The 26,458-nt window shown below is 42.6% G+C and overlaps 2 protein-coding genes across 11 annotated transcripts in view; one reads left to right on the top strand and one right to left on the bottom strand.

The window, feature by feature from the left end:
• The first annotated feature begins 1,660 nt into the window (after positions 1 to 1,660).
• TTC38 (tetratricopeptide repeat domain 38) lies at positions 1,661 to 26,232 on the top strand. Of its 3 annotated transcripts, none has more exons than XM_053978820.1 (15): positions 1,661 to 1,759; positions 5,249 to 5,326; positions 5,797 to 5,878; positions 6,225 to 6,396; positions 7,349 to 7,522; positions 8,368 to 8,443; positions 9,527 to 9,646; positions 11,709 to 11,768; positions 12,837 to 12,875; positions 13,665 to 13,746; positions 14,639 to 14,804; positions 16,770 to 16,929; positions 17,206 to 17,279; positions 17,554 to 17,615; positions 17,758 to 17,847. In XM_053978820.1, the coding sequence occupies exons 1-14, from the start codon at positions 1,736 to 1,738 to the stop codon at positions 17,588 to 17,590; spliced, it is 1,344 nt and encodes a 447-aa protein (XP_053834795.1). In that variant the 5' UTR covers positions 1,661 to 1,735; the 3' UTR covers positions 17,591 to 17,615; positions 17,758 to 17,847. The 3 variants fall into 3 exon arrangements, 2 of the variants coding, with proteins under 2 accessions (XP_053834795.1, XP_053834794.1); XR_008437346.1 differs by lacking the exon at positions 17,554 to 17,615 and adding an exon at positions 26,044 to 26,232 and having other exon boundaries at positions 1,665 to 1,759; positions 17,758 to 17,943; XM_053978819.1 differs by lacking the exon at positions 17,554 to 17,615 and having other exon boundaries at positions 1,665 to 1,759; positions 17,758 to 19,641.
• LOC128808042 (zinc finger CCCH-type antiviral protein 1-like) overlaps positions 20,602 to 26,458 on the bottom strand; it is a 60,313-nt gene continuing 54,456 nt past the window's right edge. For 7 of the 8 annotated variants that reach the window (XM_053978816.1, XM_053978814.1, XM_053978813.1 and 4 more), the window contains 3 exons: positions 25,128 to 25,258; positions 23,108 to 23,259; positions 20,602 to 22,505 (listed from right to left, as the gene is read on the bottom strand). In XM_053978816.1, coding sequence (XP_053834791.1) covers positions 22,054 to 22,505; positions 23,108 to 23,259; positions 25,128 to 25,258 — 735 coding nt within the window. In that variant the 3' untranslated portion in view covers positions 20,602 to 22,053. Of the gene's footprint in view, positions 22,506 to 23,107; positions 23,260 to 25,127; positions 25,259 to 26,458 lie in introns of those variants that run through there. The other variant, XM_053978817.1, reaches the window with a different exon arrangement.

The raw sequence follows: 26,458 nt of genomic DNA on the forward strand, positions 1-26,458 counted from the left end.
GCCACTGCTAAAAACGTGGACGTCAAGGTCTCTTTCTGCCAGTGACCTAATCAAAGCCCTCTTCTGATTCATATAAAGGTACATTTTGAACTTGTACCACTGTAAGGCCAGAAACTCTATGGTGAGTAAGTAGGAGAGCTCCTTGTATTGGTAGAATACAGTGTGTGTGTTAGGGCGATCTGTGGAAAAAGTGCTGTTGCTGTCTTTAGATGTGTAAAATGTTCCCTGATTGTACCTGAAAATGTAAGTGCTGCTGTTGGTCTTCCCTGGACAAAGGTTGACATGTACAGGAGTTTCTTTGCCAGCAGTTAAGCTCAGGGTACCATTGAGCAGGTGCAGTTCCCCCATCAATTCCTCAAACCTCTCTCCATCAACATGGAAGTAAACGCTGGCCACCACAATCTCATCCAGGCTCTGAGGTGTAGAAATGACACAGAAGTTGCTCGACAGCGTAAATGAACTGTAGGAGCAGAGCCAACCTCCTACAGCCTGTGTGTCCACCAGTCTGTAGGCAAGTGTACTCAGGGTAAGGGGCTGAAGCCACCAGGATAAGCTGAGGGGCTGCTGAGGAACACTAAGGAGCTTGGAGCTGATACTGAGGACATGGACCAAGTCAGGCTCCACCTTGAGAGAGAGGTTGAAGCTTATGTGAGGCATCTGCTCAATACTGACCAAAGCAACGTGGATCCCGGGGTGCCTGTAGCGCACAGTCAAGCGGTAGCTGTAGTAGGTGGCACAGGTCTGTTGCAACTCAACTGTTGGATAGACAGTAGGTGATGTTGTGTCCTGGTGCTCACTGCTGGGAAGGAGAAGGGTCGAGGGGACACCTCCCCTGCTGCTGAAGCGGTACTGCCAGCCAGCACTCTTGAGGCGTGCACACCAGCCCAGCTCCACCGGCTGCCACACTTGGATAACGTGTGTCTGTGGCCAAAGCACGAACAGCCGCATATCCTGCTCCACGATCTCGACGCTCACGTTGTGGTGAAAGCACTCGGGTGCAGCGCAGGAGGCGGACGAGCACTGCACTGTAAGAAGGCTGGAGGCGCCGGGTGAAGGAGCTTCTCCTGTCTGCAGTACCACCTGGCCTGACCAGCGTGAGATGTTCCTTAGAGAGGCCGAGTTCAGGTACCAGAGACAGCAAGGTGGGGATGGTGGCTGCCCCTCCTCCCCCTCTACCTCCAGCCCTGCTCCTGGGGCGGGCTGGTAATGCAGGGTCACGGTGCTGTTCCACAGGCACGACACCCTGTGCTCATTGTCCTGCCGCTGGAAGACTTGGCCGTGAGGGTCCGGGCAGCTGACCCGCAGGGGTGACGGCTGGAGACGGACAGGGGACGCCGCCGAGCCCCGGCGGCAGCAGGCGAGCAGCTGCAGGAGAAGGAGGAGCGCGGCCATCGCAGCCAGAGGGGACGGGGCGGAGGACGCGCTGCCTGCCGGGCGCTGCTCGTTGGGGTGGCCCAACGGCTGGGACAGCAGCCCGAGGGCACCGGAGCCTCCTGCGGAGGGGCAGCTGGCGAGAACACTATTTAACCTCGGACACCGCGGGCCGGAGGTCGGGCCAGAAGAAGGAACAAAGATTTGGGGCCAATAATCGCCGCCGAACGCCTGCGGGCGTCCCTCAGCGGCGGCGGGGGGGGGCTCCGCGCGTACCCGGCACGCACCGCCCGCCGCTCGCGCCGGTGGCGGCCCCGCCCCCGCTCGCGTTGGAGCCGCGCAACGGCGAGATTGCAGCGGGACCATGGCTGCGCTGAGGGACTGCAAGGTGAGGGCAGGGCTGAGGGGCTGCGAGCGCTGGCAGCGTGACGGGCGGACGGGGCTAGGGGGCTGCGGGGGGACGGCAGGATGAGGGGCTGCGAGGTGAGGGCAGGGCTGAGGGGCTGCGGGGGGACGGCACCGCTGAGGCGCTGAGCCAGCGCGGCTCAGTCCTACCCGTGCCCTGCGCCCAGGGGCGCCGGTGGCCTCCGTGAGGGTCCCGGGGACAGCTGACGGGCTTTGGGCTGTGGCGGGCGGGGAGTTGAGCCGGGCTCGCTGTGGCTGGAGCTCAGCCTCATACACTCGGGTGGGTTTCGGAGGAGGGAAGCTGCTGTTGCGATCTGGAAAAGGGGAAGGGTCGCTGCACCCATCTCTTCTACTGGGGAAGCAGACCCATGTCTGAGCATCTCTGGGTCTTGTTCCCAGCGCAGGGGTCCCACGGCACCCACCTGCCCTTTCCGTGGGCCTCAGAAGTGGGTCAGGCCTTCGATTAGATCAGCCTCGGGTCAAACAGTGCAACAACCTACAGCAGCTGCTTACTGATTAAGTAATTTCCATCTCTCTTTCTGATAAATTCCTTTTATGGTTGTGTTTTGGTTAATTAGGGCAGTGGCAGGTTAAAACAAAGTCTTGAAGATTGCGTGTGACAGGTGCGTGATTGACACAGCTCTGGGGATCTGTCACGCAAGGAATTCAAGAGGTGCCAACTGCAGCCCAAAGAGAGCACAATTCTCAGAACCCGCTAAGATTCTAGCAGAGAAAAAAATACAAATAAACAGTCACCAGATCTCATGACTGAACTCTAATCTTAGAGCAGGGGAAAGGGCAAGGCTTTGGTCTCATCAAGAAGCAGTGAGAAGAGCAAAGGCCATGACTGTCTAACACAAGAGGCAAGACTCTCTCCTGGAGTTAGAGAGAGGGTTGTGGGAGATCAATGTAAGAGAACCCAAAGGCAGCCTCTGTGGGAAGGGGAACTGATGAGCCTTACAAACTCTTGAGGCTGATTTTTGCCTACTCACACTCCCTCCTGGATTTCTTCAGTCACAGTCTTATACCTCACTAGAGAGAAACCCCAGGACCTGAGTGTCCCAAGTAATCTGGGCAGGACCCCTTATGTATGTCCTAGAGGACAAGGGGTGCTGCCTTTTCTGTGGTCCCAGTAGTTCTTTAGTTCTCAGTTGGCAATGACAGATTAGGTTTGGAGCACACCTTTTACATCTCTTAGGAGCCAGCAGTTGCTGTGGGGTGGTTCTTCCCTGTAGTCCATTGTCCTGATGTGCTACTAGTGGCACAGCGTATTGCCAGAGTAGTGGCATCCCTGATGTGACACAGTCTTGCTGCCATTCTCCTGTTGCCACAGTGGGAGTTTTCCAGTGAGGAGTGAGTCAGGTGGGCTGTAGCCATAGCAGGACAGAGGCTTTCCAGAGTGGCTGGAAATAGCACATACCTCAGCTAGATCAGCAGTGACCTTAGAGATGGATGCAGGTGTATTTTCCACTAACCCTTCTTCTGCTGGTTTGTTCTGGTGCTCGCACACAGACTTTGCTATTCTTGTGAATCAGCATCAAGTCCTCTCAGAATGGGACATCATTTTCTGGCAAGCACCTCAAGCTGTTGTGTAAAACGATAAAACAGGCAGTGATGCAGAGACCTGCTCCAAACAAAGCTTGTTTTTGATGACTGATGCTGAGGGTGGCTCCTGGCCTACTTTGCAGGGCACCATGTAAGTAGCAAGCCTAACCTTGCTACCTGCTTGACTTTTCCCTTTATTCTTTTCCTGGATGATAATGACATAGAGAATAAAAAAATTCAGCTCCCTTGAGGCTGCTGAATAGAGCTTAAAGGCTAACTGGCAAAAAAAGATAAAGGGATATATATATATATACACATATATATATATATATATATATATAAAAGATAAAGGTTTATATAGGTATATGTAAACCTATAAAGGTATATATATAAATAAAAGTGTATACACACACACACACACACACATATATATATATAAAAGATAAAGGTTTAAAGGTATGCACACAGGGTTATAAACATGGCTGGAACCAGTGGAGAAACAGATAAGAAGGACTACAGTGTTTTTTTGGCAAGTTATGTAACACAGAAACAACAGCATGTGCCCAAAGAAAAAGTTCAAGGAAAGGTCGCCTTTAATATCGAAGCATTCAGTGAATATGACCACCAGAGACCCCTTTTTATGACTCTGCAGGACTTTAAAAGATCTTCCAATAGGAGGGAGATGCATGCAAATTCATTCTAGGAATTAGTTGTGCATTAGATAAGAAGCATGTATTAATAAATATGTATGATTGTGATGGATAAAGACCTTGTTGCAAAGTGTCACCACACCCACACAACAAGGAGAGTGTGTCCTTTGCAGATAACAAATGCCTGCTTCCTAGCGCTTCAAATTGTGAAGTTCATTCTGGCCAATTTCAGTATCATGGATATCGTATGAATTGTAAAGAAAATGTGTGATTTTAGATTCAGGTCTAATCTTTCAGGCGTGTAATTTGAAGACTCAGTTGCTTTAGCTGTTGGAATGTGAGCCTTTAATCCAATCACAGTGGGAAAGCTTTAGGATATATTAACAAAGTTGTCTTTGCTTGGTTACTTAAAAATTTTGACAGATTATTATAGCTAGGAAATGCTTTAAAATGTAAAATGAGAAGAGCTGAATTCTTGCAGCATCAAGAAGGACTAAGCCCCCATTAGGAGGAGTCTGAATTAGCTTGCCCCAGGTCTGTTTTTATAATAGTTGTCTATCCTCCATATTCTGTGTACTGCATTAAAGTAATGCTGAAGTGATAAGGGCAGCTTCTCAAATGAACTCTGCTCATTTGCCAGCAGCCAGCCAGGAGATTTTATGCCTCAGTTATGTTATGTTGCTAGAAACTATGGCAGCCCAATTCTATTTTGCTTTTTAGCTTTATCCATTTCCCATGTTCTTATTGTCAGGCTTGTGTATAAATCTGTGATCCAAATTTTCAGTTGGTTAACTCCAGAGACTTAGTGGATTTGCTCTGCCAGGCTGTTTGGTCTGCAAGTTGATTCAGAAGAACATTATTATTTGAAGAAGATGACAGATTTATAGATTATAGAAAAACAGGGTTTTATTTCACCATGTCTCTACTTCACACGAGGTGTGCCTGTAGCAGAAGAACTTGCCAACAGCTCTAATGAATTCAGAATGACGCTGTCATTATGGGCTGGGCAACCCATTGAGATCTTCAGGTACACTTGGTAATTGTTGGCTTCTTTAGTCTCATGAGTAGCTTCTTTAGTCTCATTTAGTCTCATGAGTCTTAATGTCACTGCAACTGAGCAAAAGGTTTGTTTCTGCCTCACACTGTACTTCCAGCTTTTCTTTTTAAAAGTGCACAGCTGATGAAAATATCAGAACAGCATCAATTTGAACATCTGTCAGTGTAGCCTGGAAGATGAGGGTGTAAAAGGAGCACGTTTGTGTTTGTTTGTTGTGCAGGCCTGGCAGGATGCTGGACTTGCCCTGTCCACGACCAGCAATGAAGCCTGTAAGCTCTTCGATGCTGTGCTGACACAGGTATGACCGAAAAGCACAAGAAAATGTGATTTGAAGGGACTTGTGCATGGAACACTCTTTACTGTAGCTGATACTTAAATTTCTTATCAGCTGGGAGAGCCTCAAAATCAGGCCACCACAGGAGTTCAGCCTTTAGCTGGCAGCAGGAAACCCTTTTAGCAGAGGGCTGTACCAGATGCTGCAGCCGTGGTGAAAACCTCAGCCAATGTTCTCTTTCCACTTGATACCAACAAATCAGCCAGTTGACAAAAACCCTGTAGAAATCCAGGGTAATTGCTTCTGCTGGTGACTGAATTATATTAAACCTCAGTTTTTCTGTTTTTCTACTACACTAAACCTTTCTGAATGCAACATTTCTCTTTTAGTCATTGCCTTGCTTTTGAATTTTAAGTGTCTGTGAGAACAAAAAGAAAAAATCCTCCTTATAATAGAGGATTTCTCAACCCTCTCTTGCTCTGTCTCTCGTACAGTATGCAACTTGGACCAATAATGAGAGCCTTGGGGGTATTGAAGGATGTCTCTCCAAGCTAAAAGCAGCAGATCCAAACTTTAGTGAGTATAATCTTTGATTCTGAGCATGGAAAGGGCTGGGTTTATGCATGTTGTCTTGGTATTTGACTGACTTTGTGCAAGGGCAAGGTGATAATTTATAGAATTCTGTAAAACTTCCTTAAAATGTAGAGCAGGCAGAATGCTTTTGTGTGGTGTTTTTTTCTTTTAATTTCACATAATATTTGAGTAGCAGTCATGAAAACCTCCTGAGAACCTTAGGCTTGGGAGACTTCCTGGACCCCTGTGTCCACAAGTCAGTTTTATTGAAAATGCTCAGCTCCTCTGGTGTTTTGTGGATCTGAAGGCTCTGCTGTGAGCTCAGCTGGTGCTGTGCTGTTTCCTGCAGTGATGGGACATGTCATTGCCAATGGTTTAGAGCTGATTGGCACTGGAAGGACCGTGAGGCTCGACAAGGAGCTGGACAGCGCCGTGAGAGCCATGGTGGCGCTTTCCAAGTCACAGCCGCTGACAGAGCGGGAGAGGCTTCATGTGTCAGCGTTGGACATGTTTGCCAGGGGGTGAGTCTTCTGTCACCCTGCTCGAGGGACTGTGAAGAGTTCCTTTGTCTGCTGCAGGCAGAAGTGAAGGTTGGCAGTAATGGTGTCTCATGTTAGAAATCTAGCAAAGGATCAGGGTGAGATGTCACATATTGTCCCTGAATTTCTCTCTCCACCCTAAGTGCCATGTCTAGCTGGTGAGCAGCACTGTAGGAAGTAAAGTGCTCTTTTGCCACCACTTCCTAGCATTAAGCACTCACAAGTTTAAAATGTGCCACAGATCCATCAGTGTGGTTTAAAACTAGGAAATGAAGTATTTGGCTAAAGTAGGGTCCAGACTCAGATGCACAGAAGGAAAGTTACAGACTTCTCTCTCTTGTCTCCCTATGTCAAAACCTATTTCCCCTGTAAAACAGGGAGATAAGAGTGTCACACATGCTCACTGCTTCATTCCATATGATAAATCTGTATGAACTGCAGAACATAATGGCTAATGATTCCCTTTCATTATTTGTTTGCCAAATGAATGGGCAAGCATGGATTTGCCTCACATCTCAGCAAAGGAAATAAGGAAGCTACTGAAGCCCTGCCACTGGGTTTGATTCCCTCAAAAGGAGGGGGAAGGTGTCTTGGTACATACAAAGTTCCATTAATTATGGTGAGTCCCTGTAGGAACTATTCAGCTCTGGAGGAAAACTTTTAGATTTATGGTTTAAGCTTATTTCATTTTCTTTGTGTGTTACAGTGATTTGGTGTAATCCAATGTGATTCCTTTCATAAGATTTCTCAGAAGGTGCCAAATGAAGATAATCCTCTTATTGTCTTAGAAAAGACTAAAGAATTCCTTCAAGGAAAAGAATAAGTCATTTGGTGCTGAATTTTCTATTTTTCAGCATAGTTTCAGTTCAGGACTAACAGTAGGGGCAGGCGTGTGTGCCTTCTTTTGGTGATAGAAATAATTTTTTATTTCTAGCCAGCTTCCAAAAGCTTGTGATCTATGGGAGCAGATTCTGCAGAGCCACCCAACTGACCTCCTAGCCCTCAAATTTTCCCATGACACTTATTTCTACCTGGGATATCAACGTCAGATGCGAGATTCTGTTGCCCGTGTTTATCCTTTCTGGACACGTGATGTTCCACTGAGCAGGTGAGTCATGCTTCATTTGGAAATTGCTCTTTACCTGGTGTGCACGGACTGTGTGGTTTTTAATTTCAGACTTACAAGTTCAGGATCTTTTGGAAACAAGACATGTAGACAAAAATCAAGAGTCTAAAAGTTAATAACTTGACCACAGATAGAACGTGTATTCAGAATCCCTCTTGACACTGTTAGTGAGGGATTTTTCTTAAGTGAGCTGTGTCTCACTGCTGTCAAATATAGCACATGGTGTGTAACACATAGAATAAAATCATGTCCTCACCCAGGGCAGTGGCAAAATTTCTTCATTTCTTCCAGAAAAATACTATTCATCTTGATCCATTAAATAAATCGGGTGCACATAACATCCCTAATTTTTCTTTTTTTTTTATGGCTTAATGGGGATGATTTACAACCAGTTTTAAAGGGCCACTTCATGTAAGAGTACCCTCCTGTGGTTTTGTGGGCACTGGGGAAAATGTAGATTGTCTTTGAGATGCTCTGATAGTTTTGGTGACAGCAGTGTTTCACTTCCAGCCTTTTAATTCTGCATCTTGCAGCTGATATGGAGATCAGCAGCTGGTTCTGTGTAGCTGGTGATTCCATCTCATCCAGAGATGGAAATGTCCATTCTGATGTGCATCTTGTCACTGTTTGCCATACTGGTGTCTCATGGTCACTCATTTCCTCTGAGAATTAGCTTAGTAGTTCTGTATCCTGTGAGCTTGAGCCCTTGTTGTAAATTGCTCTGCAAGGACTTTTTTGAGTTAAATGCTCTTTCTAGTGTGTTTTTTTCAGTTCTGGACTAAACCTTGTTATGAATGGATGATGTGCTCTTTTCCCTCTTCTGTTAGCTATGTGAAAGGCTACTACTCTTTCGGACTCGTGGAAACAAACCTTTTTGACCGTGCTGAGAAGGTTGCCCATGAGGTAAACTGCCTGCTGTTGGTGCTGAAAGGCCTGAGAATTCTCAGACAGGGTGTTGGTTTCTGCCAGTTGTTAGTCAAAGCAGCAAAGAGATACAGCTCAGCGTGGAAATGCTCACAGATCTTCGTGAGACTTGTTGATGACTTTTCCCACATCTCTACCCCACCAAGGCAGTTTCACCGGACTGTATTCCCCTCACTTGCTTATGAGCATGCCCTGTCAGATGTAGTCAGAACACCCCTATAAAACCCATATATCAGCCCATCTGCTGCTTCCCACATGTTTACTCCTATTAAAGAATGTTGGATTGTCTTGACATAGTCTGCTCTTGACAATCAGTCCTGTTTGGCTCCCTACTCCCTTTTTTTCCTAGATCCTTTTTCCTGGGTTACTGAACAATTAACTGTAGCAATGTTCCTGGGGATCAATATTAGCCAACCTGTTTCCTTTCTATGAAGATAGTAATTATACTTGACTTTCTCCAGTCCTCAGGATTATCCCTGTCCTCCAAGAGTCTCAGACACAATTGATCTCTAATGAGTGTTCTTGGCAAAACTTCTGTTACATCAAATTGCTGAAAGTGACAATAGAGACTAAACCCTAAAACCTAACCTTTACTAGGTTTATGATTAACTTTGCAACATGCCAAAAGCCTGGTGGGAGTTGTTTGGCCAAGGAAGAGGAATTGGCTGAATACTCAGAGCTGGCCATTTTTTGGAAAAGAAATAGTTATCTACAAGGCACTATATAATGGAATATATTGTGCCTGTGCCTGCAGTTCTTTCATTGATACCTGTCTGTGAAATAGATGTCATTTCACAGTCATCATCAAAGCCTGTGTTTTAAAGTGTTTTGCAGGTGTTCATCTCCCTGCAGCAGAAGCTGGGAAGTGAAGTCAGCCAAGAAACATTCTCTTCCTTTTCTGTCCAAATCAGACTTCTGGGCTGTGGTTAGTTGGAGTGGTACAAGGATGTACTTAACATGCAGCAAGTAAAAAGTAGTCTCTTGTTTCTAGATAAGCAGTAATGAATGTCTGTATTTGCAAGTTTGTAAGGCTCATTGTGTTTTCCTGTTTTTCACTCACAGGCTTTGGCTATAAATCAGACAGATGCATGGTCTGTCCATACTATAGCTCATGTAAATGAAATGAAAGCAGAGGTGGACAAAGGCTTAAAATTCATGAAGGAAATGGAAAAGAACTGGAAGGTAAACATTTTTGTGGCATCTCTGAAGAAGCTATTTTTAGGTTTTCTTTAATTCCTGCAGACAAGTTCTTGAGTCCTCTGCCTGCAGTTCCTTCCTATCTGCAGACCTGTTACAATCAATGCGGAGTTTGCATATTAGAGGAAATCCTCCTTTGAGGTGCTGCTACTCTCCATGCAGCTTTTAAGCAAGAGGCAGGAAGAAGTGGCATGTTATGAGGGACATGACTGTCCCTCTTTGTGATCTGTTGTGTGGTTATAAAAGTAAAGTGACCACTGATTCTTTCACAAGCTTTTTACTTAGGCTGATGCACAGACAGTCAGTTGAATGACCTGGCTAGATATCCTCATGGGACCTAAGATGAGGTGCAAAATGACACAGTCAAATCAACTGTTTCAAAATGCCAAAATACTTGTTTGCTTCTGGATGAGGAGCGGATTTTAATAACAAAGAAATAATCTTTTCTACTAGTGTATCAGTTACCTTATATATCCAACATGTTTGATACCATCTTTCAGAGTATTGAACAGGTTAATTACTCTGTTATGTGGTCCTTTGCTGTAAATTAAGTTTTATTTTGTTTTTTGATAGCATTTACCCAGTGATTAAGTCTGTTATATTCAGAGCTGAGAGCTGTGAGGTTTGTCTTTGCTAGAACTCACAAGAGTCTATTTTAGAGTCATCTGAGCTGACTATTCCAACTTACACCAAGAGCAGGACTGGATAGTGAGACTAGAAAGGCTGGTTTTGTGCTTGTTTTATTTTTTAAGTTAAGCATTCAGATGCTGGGCTTGGAAGTGCAGACAGAAAACTCTTGCTTGAAGTTCACACCTGTCACTTCCCAGAAAGGAATTTGTCTTTTAATATGTTAGTTTTAATGAAACAGTGATTGACAGTTTGGGTGATACCTTAAAAACCCTAGTCAGTGACTTTTGGATCAATTTTTTTTAACTCTTGGTTCTTAAAATAGTTGCATGTCTCTGTGATTCATACTCTTTATCCAAATAAAATCAAGTGCAAGCCCACTTCTCTCTATCAGTTTAATCTTTTTCAGAGCTCAAATTTAGCAGCAGGGAAAAGGGTTTGCTTTATTTAGGCAGGTAATTCCATGTTCTTGTTTGTATGACATTTGGAATGGCAGTATGATACTCAACTTGATATTTTCAGTGTTTATGCCAAGCTTATGTTGCTTGAGTTTGGTTTGTGATTTAATATTAAACAAGCAAAGATTACCAGAATATTTATCTTAGAGGCCCTGACATTTATTGGGAAACTTTACCTTTGTGCTTCCTGAAAGTGGTTGTTACAGTTGTCAGTATGACAATAAAGATGATTTTTCCACTTGTGAGATCATTAAGTTTAACTACAGAACCAGGAGAGGGTGGGAGGAGAGGGGTGAACCTTTCTGGTATTTTAATTTTCATCAAAGGATTATGGAACTACATTTGTCTATTTTTAATGCATTCACAAAAATGAACTGCAATTGCCTTGAACTGCAAGCTAGGGAAGAGGATTTGAAGTTCTGGTGCCAGCTGGAAAGGACAGTGCGAAATTGGTGCAGTTCAGCTAAAATACATCTCACCTGATGAATTGCTAGTGTGTTTGGCATCTATTGCAGCTTCTGTAGCCTGTAGTAAAACTTGTTTAAAAAGTGATTCCTCTTTGTCTGAGGTAGGTTCTAGATGGCTGGGATGAATGACCCTCCTAAGGCTCCATATCCTACTCTCTCCACTATCTGGCCAGATTACTTCAGACAAGATGCCTAAATTTTAGATGATACAAATCTTACTCTTCTTATAGATATGGATTAAATTTCTTTTTTAAAAAGGGTGCTGAAGAAAGGTGAATTCTGAGGTATCCAAGTGAAACTCTTATCTGGAAAATGATGTGGTGGAAACCTTGTGTTTGAGGTGCTGCCCTGAATAGCTGCGAGGACAAGTGTACCAAATGAGTAGGTGTCCTGGCAGCTGATCTAAATTTCTTGTCTCTTTTGTGTCTCCTGAAGTACTCAGTACTAGATAACTTGAAAAGGGAAGTTATTTTGTAATTTTTTTTTTCTCTCCAGAGCAGTGATATGCTTGCTTGCCATAATTACTGGCACTGGGCTTTATACTACATTGAAAAGGTATGAGATATTTTCATGCATGTGCTTTATGGTCCAGACAGGTTATCTAAAGCTCTTTAAAAAACAGAATTAACATTTACTTGGGGGGGGGGGGGGGGATGTCAGCTATTTGAAGGGATGTTTTTATAAAATAGCACAATTCCATATTTACAAAGTGGCATAGTCCTTTATTACTGTTATTTTGAGAATTTTAATTGCATTGGTCAAGACTTTCAGGATCTTCCTAAGATTGTTGAAATATTGCTGTGAGATTATTGCATGTTTGAAGATCCAATAGTCTCACTAATTACATTTAGCACAGTTATTTGATAGCAAGATGAACTTAGATCTCTAATTTTGAGACAAAAATGAACAAAATTCTTAGCAAATTCAGTACTCATTTTCTGGCCCAAAAATTTGCTGACTATAAAAAAGAGGCCATAAACTCTAAATTGGGTTGCGAATGCTATTAATTGTTGTTCCTAATTCTTACCACTGAAAGCCTTTAAAAATGGTTGAAATTTTACCCAGTCTGTCAGAATTTCCTTGGATTTAATGCTTAGTACTCATGGGGTTCAGCTTAATAGGGAGACAAATGTGGCATCCTTGAGAAGGCAGCATCCTTTGGCCAGAAAACAGAGTAACACAGAAGGAACTAATACTCAACAGGAGTCCAATAGTTTATTTATTTTGTCACTTCCTATCTACATAACTTTTTTGAAGGCTACTTAAAACTGATTTTTCCCCATCTCTTTGCATATGCCATGGGATGCACTGATTTTTGCAAGCATCCCTGAAAAGAACATCAGAATGAGAGGCAATACCTCCGTGTTTCTCCTTCTTGCTTAACTTGTGCCAGTATTGGTACTTATTCTTAGATGACACCTCAACATACTGATCATTTTGCCTACTAAATCCAGGTTTTTCTGCTTTGAATGCCTCAAGGTTTCTTTGACTTGGTTTGTTTTGATCAGGCAGTCCTGAAGAGCTGTTATGACGTCTGTTAATGTGTTTGTCTCTGGTTGCTGCCAGTCACTGCTGGTTGCTGTGTCTGCACGTTAACCACGCAATTCTCCTTTGCTTTTCCAGGGGGAATATGAAGCTGCTTTGACAATTTATGACAAGCATGTGAGTAGGGGCCTTTTTTTTTACTGAGATCATACAGGATCACGATGTGATGACGATGTGTGCTTTCTTCCTTCTATGTGACATTGAAACATATCACAGTGCATGATCTGTGTAAAAATATTGTTTACATCTGTAAACACAGATGTAAGCAGTATTTACAGTCACAATATCACAGTCTTTTAGGGAAACAACTTCTCAGCAGTTCTGGGGAAAATGCCCCAAGGATTGAGTATTACATCGTTTGAGTACTTGAAAGAGCTACAGTGGTACTGATTTCCATTCTGTCCATGTTTCTTATTCATACCTTTCAAAGGATGTAAATTAATCAAGTCACCTTTAAAAAGAACTGGTTTTGCATGTTAGGTGCAAAGTCAACTGTCTGGATTTCAAAACAACCTTTGTAAATAAGCAGTATCAATTTAGATAACATAGCACATCTTTGTAAGGATTGTAAAAATACCACAAGCATTAAGAAAGCTTCTGGGCAGATTTCTATCTACTAACATTGATCAAGTGAAGTAATATTTGTGGCAGAATTTTGGAAAAAATAAAATACTCTGGTGACTCCCCATATTTACTGAGAAAAACAACACATGTAAACCATAGTAAGTTTCTGTCATTGCAAATTCCTTTATTCAAGAAAGATGCAGTTAGGACTATTACAAAACAAGTAATTTTGAATTGATAGAAGGATAAAATTAATTTAGTGCTGTGCAAATAAGTTTGATAATCTGAGGAAGTTTCCACTAGCACATCACTTGACCAGCCTATGAGTACTTGTGATTACAGATTGCTCCCCTGTGCCTGGCAAGTGGAAGCATCCTGGATATAGTTGATAACAGTTCAATGCTGTACAGGCTTCATCTGGAAGGTAGGATATCCTCTGACTATTCCTTTTATTAATTTTTTTCTTTTTCCCTTTCCCTGCCATTCATGCCGGGGAACTATTTCAATATAATTACACAGCAAGCTGGATCAGTGTTTCAGAAGAAACTTGAGAAAAGCATCAGTGTGAAGTTCCTAATAATGTCCATAAGCTTTATTCTTCCCAAGAGCTTCCATTTTCCATGCCAGTGTGGCATAGCAGTCAGCTCCAGCTAGCATAGGTCACATACTTCTTCTCTGACAACTTCACTTCTATTGTTGCTGGAGGTCTGAGGCTGAACAAACAAGTGCATAAGCCTCTAAAAACCCATAGCACTTTCTGGACGTAAATTTCCAGTCACATCCTTTTTTTCTGTTTTGATCCTGATTGAAATAGTTCATATGGGCGTATCAGCCTCTGGCTTTTTGTACTCCCCCTTACTCAGTGGCATTTCCCCTTTTTAAGTCAGTGTTTATACACTGGGGTTCATGGCAAGGGACATGGTGGGCAGACAGTATTTCACACTGTTCTGCTAAAACACTAATGATGTATTGGGGGTTTTATTAAATCTATCTTCTCACTCTGTCTTGTGATTCCTACAGATGGCTCATGGTGAACAGCACCTCCAAAACATTATGAACCATCTCATAATAAAGCCAGAAGCTCACACAATGCAGATTAAAATAATGCCTTTAAACTCCTGACAGTCAAGAAACTCTTGGCCCACATAAGGCAGGCTGCAGCTGAGCAGCATTATTGCTGCATACATTTTGCTACATCAGGAAATGTTCTCTTGAGTTCAGTAGGAATGCTTTTTATGCTGAGTGGCTGAAAGTAATTGCAAAGACGTCCTTTTACATGTGGCAACATTATTGAGAGAATTATTTTTTACTCTTAGGTGTAAAGCTTGGGGACAGGTGGAATGATCTGCTTGGGGTTACAAAGAAGCACACCAAGGATCACATTCTTCTGTTCAATGATGTGCACTTCTTGATGTCTTTCCTTGGAGCCAAAGACCACAAAACTACTGAGGAGCTTTTAACAACTCTGGAGGAGCTTGCCAGGTAAGCAACGGAAGTCCTGCATTGGGTTCAGTGAATAGTCCTCTGAACGTCAGGGCAATGATGTCTCTGGCTTGCTGAAGCTCCAACACGCTCCTCCCTGCCTTAGCATGTCACTGGGACACATCTGGTTTAAGCAGGGCAACATCCAGTTAGGAGATCCATGTTATTTTTTTATTGAGTTAATGTCTAGAGGGGTTCCTCGTGTTGTTGAGCAGAAATCTTTTGTGTTTAAGGTCACAGACACCGCCTGAGCAGTTGCTGTCTGTTTCCTTTTAGTGGGGTCACACTAAGCTGTGTTTCAGACAAGGGGTAAAGTCTATTAATAAGAACATTCTACAAGTAATGTCAGCTGTCTGGTGGATCTTTTCTGCTCTAGTTTAAAAGGTTAATAAAAGCACATTAGTTGGTAGTGATATTCTAATGGCTACTCTTTGATGTGTTGTTAAATCTATCTGCAGGAAATTAGGTTTCAAGTACTACTAAAGTAATAATCTAGACTATTTAACTTTCAAATTAAGTTATTTGAAAAAGTTGAATATTTAAGTACTACATCCAAAAATGAAGGTTTTGTGTTCCCTTAGGTATTAAATGACTGTGAATTGCCTTGTTTTGTTTTGTTTGTTTGTTTGTTTTTTTTTGAAGGGGTTGATACATAGATGCTTTAAATTCAATTTCTTCCCTTCACTACACCTTTTTTTTCCTCTGTTTAAGCATCGGTTGCTTCCTTTGCCTTTAAAAAGAAGGAAGGAAGGAGAACCTGAAATTGTCACTATTTGTTCCTGACTATATGTAGTTTTGAGGAATACTGTAACTTTTAAGAATACTTATCAAAACAAATAACTTTCAAAGCAAGCCTGAGTATCTCATTTAACTATAGTAGAAAACAGCAAATATCTCTTGTTATTTATTCTATTATTTATATAACTATGTCAGGTATATAAAGTATAGAAAACTGTCCACCACAGAGACTTTAATGAACATGTGTTCATATATGCTATTTATTCTTTCACCTAGTGCTTCCTTTCACCTACTGTCAGCCTTAATAATACATGTGTACTTTTTTAGCTGTAGTTTGAAATATTATAAATCTTAATTTCATTATTTGAGAAAACAGGCTGAGTTGAAGGGGCTGTATTGATGATTGGATTAATTTACGTCTGTCACAAATATGTAATATATAAATGATACCCTAGAGGCGCTTTGTATGTGTTAAGAAAGCAGTGTTAGAACCTGGACACAAACATCTGGCATTACACCAGTATTTTTCCCTGGCCTTAGCCATGGAAAGTTGCTGGGAATTTGTCGGGTGTCCCATGACGCTCTCTGGTGGTTGGTGTTACAGGCTCCTTTCTATGGAAATGCTGGACAAAACATGTAAATGAGGAATTGTTCCATCCTTTTCATCACTGGCTGTCTCAAGCTGCTTCAAATGAACATCTGTTGTGCACTTTTATCTTTCTAGGATGCCATAGTTTGTTTAAGGAATGATAAACACATAGGGCAGTGTTGCCTACTGGAAAATGAAGGCTGGCCCAGTGAAAGAAGCAGGAAGTTATGTAACACTGACTTGAGGAGGAGCTGGCTTGCAGCTGGGAGCTGTGTGCAAGACACATGTGGCCAGACAAAGGACTAGCAGTAGGATAGTTCTGGTGGGGTCAGCAGAAGAGAAACTGCAGTTTTCTTACTGTCCTAGCCCAAACTGCTTATTGCAGAGCTAGGAGGGGTTGAGCTTGTGCTTTTTGTGGGTATATTCAGGAGGATAAAAACTGATTGCTGGATGAGTAACAAAAAGGTGAAAGTAGCATAACCATACTGAAAGATACGACCTAAGTCAAGTACCTGAAACATCAGGCTTTGTACAGTAAAAAGAAAAAAAAACTTGTCTGCAGGCAGGGGCAGACTGGCATTGAAATATGGATATTTATGCTTTGGTTTATGGAAGTTAACCACTTTTTTATTCTACAGAGCACCTCATGAAGACCACCAGCTTTCCCTGGCTCCTCGTTTGGGGCTGCCACTGTGCCAGGCTTTTGTAGAGTTTGAAAATGGGAATTGTGACAAAGCTGTAGACCTGCTGTACCCAATCCGTTATGAACTAGTCCAACTGGGAGGCAGTGATGCTCAGGTAAAGGAGATCCAGAAAAGACTTTCTGATGTGACTCAATGTCCTTTCAGCGAAGCACTTACCTCATCAACAGCACTTTAGTGTTAGACAGTGAAAAGCTGAACTGTGCTTGTGACTGAATCCTGTTTGCAAACGCTTACTAGCAGGGTTAGCTGTTTATTTTTAATGTTGATTCGTTTCCTTCCTGTGAATTTAATAGTTTGGTAAGCAAGACATTTTAACTGCAATACATGATAAATTACTCATTAGTTTGTATTTTGCTGACTTCTTTTCCAGAGAGATGTTTTCAGCCTGTTACTGATTCATGCTGCTTTAAATTCTAAATCAAAGGCCAAACGAAACCTTGCAAGGTAAGTATTTCCCCTGATAAATATTTGTGTAAGTAGCACTGTTGCTAAAAGTAAGAAGCAACGTATATACTCAAGAAGTAAGACATAATGAATATATTCAAACAAATAAATTTAAGGCTAAAATTATATGCAACCTATTTGTGTTAAATGTAGCAACATTTAACCAGGATAAAAAGTACAATAGCTTCCAATTCCACAAGTTCACTCTTTCAGCCTGGATGGATGATCTGTGTATGTTCAAGGGCAGTTGATTTTCAAATGGTTCTGTCTTCAGATATGGCCTCTCAACCATGTGTGTTACGGACTGCTAAGCTTCTGTGAACTGCTGCAACTCCAGTCAGTGCCACTGCTGACATCTGCTTTGCTGGGGAGTCAGAGGTGTGCTCTGCCACGTGGGCTTGCTCCTCAGCACAGCCTGTTTGGCAGAACAGCCCACGTTTATCACCCGCTCCTCACCCTCCTACTTCTCCTTTCACAGGTGTCTCCTGCATGAACGTGATATGATGAGACCCAAGTCACCAATGACTGAGCAACTGATCAGGAAGGCAGCAGCTGTGCATTCCATGGCATAGGGCTTTCCTCCAGCTTCAGCTGGAAGAGCCTGGAACTTTCCACAAAACCTGGGTGCAGGGAGTGCAGGGGTGCTGTGAAGGAATTCGGGGAGGTACTCAAGGTTAAAAGATCTGAGAATAATTTCCTTTAAAAAAAGGCAGAGCTGTTGCATTTCTGGAGGTTGTGTCTTAGATAGTTCCACAAGGAAAGAAGAAAACTTGCTGATAATGCAAGAAAAACTTGCTGATAAAGCTTTCTGGAGCATCCCAAAGGCACTGCTGCTCTGGTATGTTTTCCTGAACATTCCCTCTGACCCTGATTATACACAGCGCAGTAAAAGTGCCTGGATTTCAGTCCTTCTTTGGCCCAGTTTGTTACTTGGCCTACACATGAAGTAAACTGCTCAGGTAATTCAGAGGGAACTTTTAAATAAAGCTTATAGGAAGGTGTAAGGCCAGAGCCAATACAGGCATGAACTGAATTCCATTTTGAGCTTCCAGCCTGTTCAGGCAGGAGTCACAGATCTGTCTGCATGCAGGATCTCTTTTCAGGTGTACATTTTTAAAGTCTGTCTCATGAAATGTTAAATTTTTCCTCTCAATATAGTACATCAGAGCTTTCTGGCATTACTGGGTAAATTAAACCAGACAAGAACCAGACAAGAATAATGACTGTTCTGACATGGGTGCTCCCTTAGCACTTTTAGATCTTTCAGAAAAAGGGAAAAGCCTGGATTTCAGCTGAACAGTACCATTTCTGAAGGGTTGTTGGACTGGGTTTTTGTGCTTCTCTGAGCTTTTGTATAGTCAGGCCTTACTAGCATCTCACTCCAGAGAAGCCCTGCATGTTGGCAAAGTGGGGTTTAAACCAGGGTTAAAGCACACCCTATGGAGAGGTGAAGACCAGGAGGGAGCTTCTGTCATGGGAAAGAGGGCTCAAGGGGACGGACACAGCTCGGTCCCAGCACATGTGATGGGATGAACTTCAGTGCTGCAAGTCAGGCACGATGTTAGCCACAGGCTTCGAGGGAGCTCTGGTGCCCTCTGGATTCCTGCAGCATCCCAGAGCTAACACATTGTCTTGCAAAAGTATTCCAGAAATCCCTAATGACAGGGAAGATTGTATTTCAGACCAAAACTGAACTTATGCCTCCTCTTCTGGAATAGAAGTGCCACACTCTGCAACTGCCTAAGCTCTGGCTTTGCTTCCACGTCTGCAAGCTCTCCTGGCCTCACAGGCCTGCCCCTCCTTCCTGTCCAGCTCAGGCTCTTCCCTATGTCCCACAGCAGCCTTGTCCTACAGTTTCCTTTTGACTTAAGAAAGCACTTCCATAGCTGGCCCTGCACTGCCCCTGGAGTTCCTGCACTGTGGAACAAGACTTGGAAGTGCTTTGCTGATATTTTGCTTTACCCAATCCTCCCCTGATGCAGAAAGAGCTTATTTTTAAAGGAAGAATAATAAAACCACTTAAGGGATTGCGTTCCTTGCCCTCAGGTCTTCTGATTTATGAGCGTGCTGTTCTTCAGCAGACAGCTTGTCTGTTCATGGTGGGGGCATGACTCAGCTGAGACACATTACACTGGATTTTTACTATTATCTTTAATAAGTGCACTTCAAGCAATGACTTCAGACAGATAACGTTTTACTCGAGGAATGTAACAAACTGTATAAGGGAACAAAAGCCTGAGAAAGCTCTGCCTGGCTATGCAGGGTGTAATCAATGTAATCAATGACAGCTCTGCTTCTGATAGAACATGATTGAGAATTTTGTCCGCTTTACCTTAATAAATTCAAAGATGATCTTGGTTGAGCAAGTAAGTACATGACTTCTTTGCATGTGTGAAGCTTTTAAATGTGTTGTTCAGCCTAATTTCATAGATGTGTACCAGTGTGCACCCACTTTGTCTCCATCACAGTGGCCAGAAGCCTCCAGCAGTGGAGAGCAGCAGTATCTGTGCTCGCACAGGTCACAGCCCAAGTGTGCCACAGCCTCCCGGGGTTTCCTTGGTGCCAGTTAGGAAGAGGCTGAGGTGCCGGGAGGTGGGAGAACCGTTATTTCTCTTTCATCCTCCTGCATTCAGAGTATGCGTTTTCCAGCTTTCCTCCCCCTTCAGCTCAGTTATCCAGAGTTGCAGCTCTCACCCCCAGTCCAGCCCTCTGATGGAAAAGCCAAAGCTTTGTGCACCAGAAGGCTGCATCCCAGCTGCAGGGCGGGTTGGATCATGGAACAGCTCTGCAGTTCCTGTATTGCTGTGTCCTTACTCTCTGTGTGTGGTGATCTGGACTGATCCTAAGCTGTCAGCATCTCACTGGCACCCTCCCCATACAGGCCTGCCTTGTGCCTCACAGGTGTGGGGCTTCCTACAGGTGCCTGATTTAAGAGTCTTTAGAAGTTACTCATCTGCATATTAAAGAACTACATCCTTAGAACCTCTCAATATCTCACTACTTGGAGATTTAAAACCAACAGTTCTTCCACTACCTCACTTAATTCTTTCACCTTTTCTTAGGACTTCATTAACTGCTCAGAGCAGCTGCTTAGTTACATGAAATCTACCAAACTACCCCACCACTTTAATATTAAACATATCCTAGTTAGGAAGTTAATTTACAGAAATATTATCTCCTAAGTAATTAGCTAAGCACCTACCCTACAATGGCAGTCCACGTGTGCAGTTCCCTGGTTTAGAAACACCAAAGGAAGACAAGGAATGCAGGAAGGATATTTAGTCTTGCTATGTTTATGTAAAGACAAACTGCACACTGAAAGTGCCTGAAAACAGGTTTTATTTGCAAATACAGCAAGCTCAGTAATTCAGGAATTCTACAGGCAAACAAGAGAAAGATCTTAAAAAGTGCTAAAATCTTCGCATGTTTTTATTTAGTTCTAAGTCATTTTATTAAGATTTTCTGGATTTCATTTTACATTCCTCTTGGGAAGAACTTGCTATCTTTGAGTGGTTGACAGATTTCTATCACAGATGCAAAAACCTTAGAGGCTATTGGTGTTTCTGTAAAGCTTATCTGAAGGTAAAAATGACTGCTCTTCTGTCCTCACTCCCAGTTTCCCTCTGAACAGCTAAACTGCCTGAATATGGCATTTTGTACAGAGGGCATTCAGTCTGATCCACTTACAGACTCCCAGCTAACATCCAGTAGAATCTGCACAGGTTTCTGACCCAGGATCACCCCCAAAACAAAAAGAGGATCCTCACTTGTCAGCACCCTGCCCCCGGCAAGTGGGCAGCAGAACATGCGGACGGTGCCTTAGGACAGCAGTTCTACCACTGGCCTCAAGAGAACCTAACTGGTCTCTTTCGGTCCCATTCTAATCTGGAAAAACGAAAATTATTGCACAAACAGGACAGAACATCTCTATGATCCTTAAGTTTCTCATGTCCTATTGTGCTACGTGGCCACATCCACTGAAAAGCCTGGCTCGTTGGGACACAGCCTTTGTGTACTTATGGCCATTAGTTGAAGCCAAACCACCAAATTTTGGTATCTGCTTACTCACATGTGGTGGCTTTCACAGTTTCAGTTGAGCTCTGCTTTTGTATAGGTTACAGCAAGTTACTGCACATTTCCACAAAGAATCTGATCCAACAGCTTTCTGATCCATCTGCCATTGTACAGATGAAAATTCTCGAGAACTAACAACATGGATTTAAAATATGCCTTTTCTTTTTCTGTTTATCACTTTAACTCAAAACATGTACGAGCATTAACAAGCAGTGCTTTGAAAACAAACTCAAGTCATTATTACCTATACTGAATTGTTTATAATAATGATAGATGAGAGGATCAAGAACAGATGAATTCTGCACTGAAAAGCATCTCTGGCTACTAAAAGCCTGAAGGCTTCCTTTAAAACTACTGTACTGTTAATTTTTCTTTTAACTGTTTGTGAAGAGAAGTCCTCTCCATTTTTTTAGACGATGCATTTACAATTATTTGCCCACAGCAGTCATAACATTCAACTTCCCATCCCACAATTCTGATTTTTCTGCTATGGTTATGGAAATGTCTGCGCTTCATTTAAGAGAGGAAGAGAAGAAGATAAGGCAGTCACAGCAACTGTAACATCTGCTTTGCCAGCCCTCCTCAATGCAAAAATTGGATTAACATTCCAAAGAACTGTATTAAAAAGAAAGAAGTCACCAAGTGTAAGAACACCTTCAATACGAAAAACAAGATGAGGGACAGAAACTGCCATATTCCTCTAAGATATAACACATTTTTTTCCCTCATCTCTAGACACTCTTATTCCTATCTCTTTCTGCTCTCTTATTCCCACCACTTTCTGCTCTCTTATTCCTGTCTCTTTCTGCTCTCTTATTCCCGCCACTTTCTGCTCTCTTATTCCTGTCTCTTTCTGCTCTCTTATTCCCGCCACTTTCTGCTCGCTTATTCTCTCATCTTTATACTCTATTATGTACTCTGGGTAAATCTGGTGTTTTTCAAAGACAACAAAAACAGAAGGATTTAACTCATCATCCACACAGCTGTCATACAACCACAGCTTGTCCGCACACTTCACTGGGGGACGGACATAGGTGGCGTTGCCTTTAACGTAGTCTCCAACCAGAACACGAGCCACGAACATGAAGTGTCCCTGCAGCGTAGGCTGACAGTAGGCGTGGGAATAGCAAGCATCTCTAGCAAAGTAACTTCCTAGAAAACGAGATGGAAATGTGGTTGTGAGGAAAATCTATAGTGACAGCAAAATCTGAGCAAGCCCTGGGCTTTCAGGAGATATCTGACTCAACTTTCAGGACTTCTCTTACTCAGTTTACAGAATACCACCGAAATTTTTGCAAGAGAGGGGATTGCACTATGTAATTTCCATTCAGTATCTGCTATTTCAGGAGTAATTTTTTAAAAGCTGTACCATTAAGCACACACTACTGCTTATTGGTCTTTTACCAAGGTCTGTGTGTTGTGATGAGAGGGACAGACAAGAAAACATGAGGACCTTCCATGCTCACACTGAGGGCATACATATCCCTCTGCTCCCTGCCATACAAGCTGATTTTTAAGTTCAAATTATGACCTCAGATATCCGAAAATGCCACCTACAGCAAATCCCTGCACTAATGCTCTTGACACCTTGTGAGAAGACTAACCCACAACCCAAAGCAAATCCTGGCCCTCTTCAGAAGGATCGTAATACCAATTCTTATCTTTTTTTTTCTCCTTCTATAGTTAAAGACTTCAGAACCTTTGACTGCTGCACTATCAGGGGAGTCTCACCAGACATCTCACTTTCTACATACCCTTCCCATAGTTAGTTCCATTGCTTCCACAAATTCTCCAGTCAAAGTTCAGGCTGCAGATTGTTTCCATGGAATTGACGTCAGTTCCGTGGAACAGGCGTTTTTCCTGAACTTCCTTTCCTCCATTTTCCCTTTTCATCTTCTCTTTCTGCCTGACAAAAATGAAGGGGAGGAGAATGTGAGCCATGGAAGAAAAGGGAAGAAAGTGGTTTTTTAAACAATTTGAACAACTATGTAACATCCATGTAAATGTCAGCTGGATCGTTTCCAGCCTGCTCTGGCCTCTCAGATGAGACACACTAGCAGCATGATGAACAAGTACAAGATGAGCACTGTACTGACATCACTGCTCAGCAATTTTAAATAATTCTGGCTTTACTCAGGGAATTTAGGCATTTGACACTACTTCAGTCACCACTGTACCAATCTGTTGCTCCTCTGTAGAGCCCTACTTGGTTGTGCTTTAAAGTCCCTTCCCACTCCAGCTGTCAATGGAGTGGAGGCACCATTAACCACAGAGGCTCTGTGCTTCCACAGTGGCTCGAAGCTGGAGGCAGCTTGTTCTCCATGCCACAGCCCCAGCTCTGGCCCCTGAGAGAGGTCAGTGCTGCTGAGGAGATGGGGCCAGGACACAAACCCAGCCTGCTTTGCCCACTGCTCACCTCGCTGGTTGAGGCCAGAGTCAGACTGAGCTATGAACAGGGTCAAAAGAGAAATCACAACAAAAGGCTCAACTCATATTTCCCATCATTATTCCACAGCATCCAGACACCTCTCAGTTTTTCAGAAGCTGCTGAAGTGGACAAGACAGTAATATTCTGCAAAAAGTCATCAGCCACAATTTAAGCAGAGCCGGGGGAGGGGAGAATCCTTCCAACTTGTAAATTAGTAAATGAAAAGTTAAGAGCAACAGACTGAATACTTGTTCATTGAGAACTTACTGTGAGGGTGGTGAGGCCCTGGCACAGGGTGCCCAGAGAAGCTGTGGCTGCCCCATCCCTCAAAGTGTTCCAGGCCAGGTTGGATAGGGCTAGGATCAACCTCCAAGGATAATGGAAGATGTCCCCGTCCATGGCAGATTGGATGAGCTTTAAGGTCTCTTCCAACCCAAATTACTCTATCATCCTCTGGACTTGGCAATGTTAAACTCTGCCTGCTTAGCTTAATTACTCATTGGAGGAGGATAAAAAATACTCACTATTACATGTTTTGAAGTCTCTTATGTTCTGCTAGATGAAAAGGTTTTATGAATCAGTAGCTGATAACTTTCTGGCTTCCATCATTTTGCAGATGAAAGCATTTATTTGAGAAGTATTTTTCTACTCCATTACCATTCCATACAGTCCTTACTCCTGTTTTAAACTAGACAACTGTTCTAAGCAACAGCTTAATCCTACATCAAACTAACTTGAACATGTTTCAACCCCAGCTCTAATCTGCTGGTATCTAGCTTGGCCTAAGTTCCTAGAGTTCAGTATCACTGATGCAGAAGTTGAAGACCAGAAAGGAGCTCTGGCACTCAGAGATCATCAAGTTAAAACACAAGGATTCTTTCTCAGTGAATACTGACATTGTTCAGCAAAAGCACCTTAAATAAATCTGACTGGAACAAAAAGGCCCAAGCAGCCTTTACTCTTTTTAGCATTTCATGTACTCTAATGGATAAAGATTTGTAACAGACAGAGCACGTGTACAGCAGGCAGTTATTGCTCCATCCCTGAGACAATCACTGTTCCATATCCCTGTGGGTATCCTCATCCCAGTTTTGCATGATGGATGTCTTTCTCTCCATGCTCCTCTCCCTCTCTTCCAAGGAGCCATGCAAAGGGAACATCCCCAACACAGTATGGCATTCTGTGGAAGGCCTCAGACACCAATCTCACTCCTGAAATTGCTAATAACACAATACCAGTCATGTTAAGGCACGGGGGGCAACCTCCTTTCTTTCCTAGAAAGCACATACAGGACATCCTGTTCTTGGAGACTGCCTCCTCATAAGGATAGGGAAACAAGTACTAACCACTGAAACACCTTCCAGAGGGATGGATTCTGAATCCTCTGTATTTTAAGGATGCTGTAATTTTTCATAGTCTGATGAAACAGCTGCTTTATTTCATTGTATTCAGAGGTTGCATTGCTGACCACCACTGCCTATAAAATACAAACCAAAGCAAAAAAAGGCATGAGGCTGCAGTGAGCTTGGAAAACGCAGAAGCCTAATTCCAGCAGATACACTTTCAGAAGAGTCACCAAACTATGCTTATGAAGGGTAATTAAATGCTTTAGATCATGACTGTGTGAATAACCAAATACCAAGTAAATCAGTCTGTCACTCCTGCTTTGCAAGGATACCTCACCTCTCTTCAGGAAGGATGCTGAAAGGTGTATAATCTCCAAGAGTTGACACCTGCAACTTTAGATCTCAATGGAACAGAAATTACCAAAACAAAATTTGACAGATTATTTCAGAGAGTGTCAGTTTTATATCTAAAGGTGATTAAGAACAAAAGATCTTAGATAACAGCATCAGTTGTAACTAGACATTTATGTGAGCTTCAGCTATTAAAGATGAAACAAACAAAACATAAATACCCTCCTGCCATTGTAGTAACTTACCTTTTCAAAATTAGAATTCAGAAAGCTTCACTTTAAAACAGACTTCAGAAAAAAACCCTACATTTCTAAATAAATGTGACACCAAATACCTGCTTAAACAAATACATCTCCCTTCCCAAAGGAAACAAAGTCTATTTAGCCATTATCATTTTATTTAATACATTTTGTGTTTAAAAATCCATTAAGAAATGCTCATTTTCCCCCAAGATAATTTAATGCAAAATATAATTAATACATTACTTGAGCTCTTTTGCTTGTTTATGTCATGCATGAGTTTCCCATTTTTTCCTCCAAAGTAACTCATGTTTTTTATCTTGTAGAATCAACATTTATCTCCATAAACTGCAGAAGTGTGATGCTGGCAGGCTGATGTCACCTGGTAATACTTTCCACTTTACCACAACTTAAGCCAAGTGAGGACTCAAGATTACAAAGTGAGATCCCAGCATCTTACATTTCAAAGTGTTTCAAGCAGGAAAGCTGTGGCCATCCCTAAAAGGTAACAAGGAAACTAACATCTTACCCTACAAGGCAAAAATTCCCCATTTTAGAAGGCTGAGCTTAGAGAGAAAATAGAAGTAGAATAAAACTTGTGTTTCACAGATACATTTAAGTACTTATTAATGAGGAGATCGCTCACAGGGAAGTGTTCTAAAGCTTAAGAATAAAGTCAGCTGCACAAGAAAGAATTATTTCTTTAAATTTATTTAAAAGCCTTTAAAATGTTGAGTGAAA

This window comes from Vidua macroura, chromosome 5 (genome assembly GCF_024509145.1).
Source record: "Vidua macroura isolate BioBank_ID:100142 chromosome 5, ASM2450914v1, whole genome shotgun sequence".
NCBI lineage: Eukaryota > Metazoa > Chordata > Aves > Passeriformes > Viduidae > Vidua > Vidua macroura.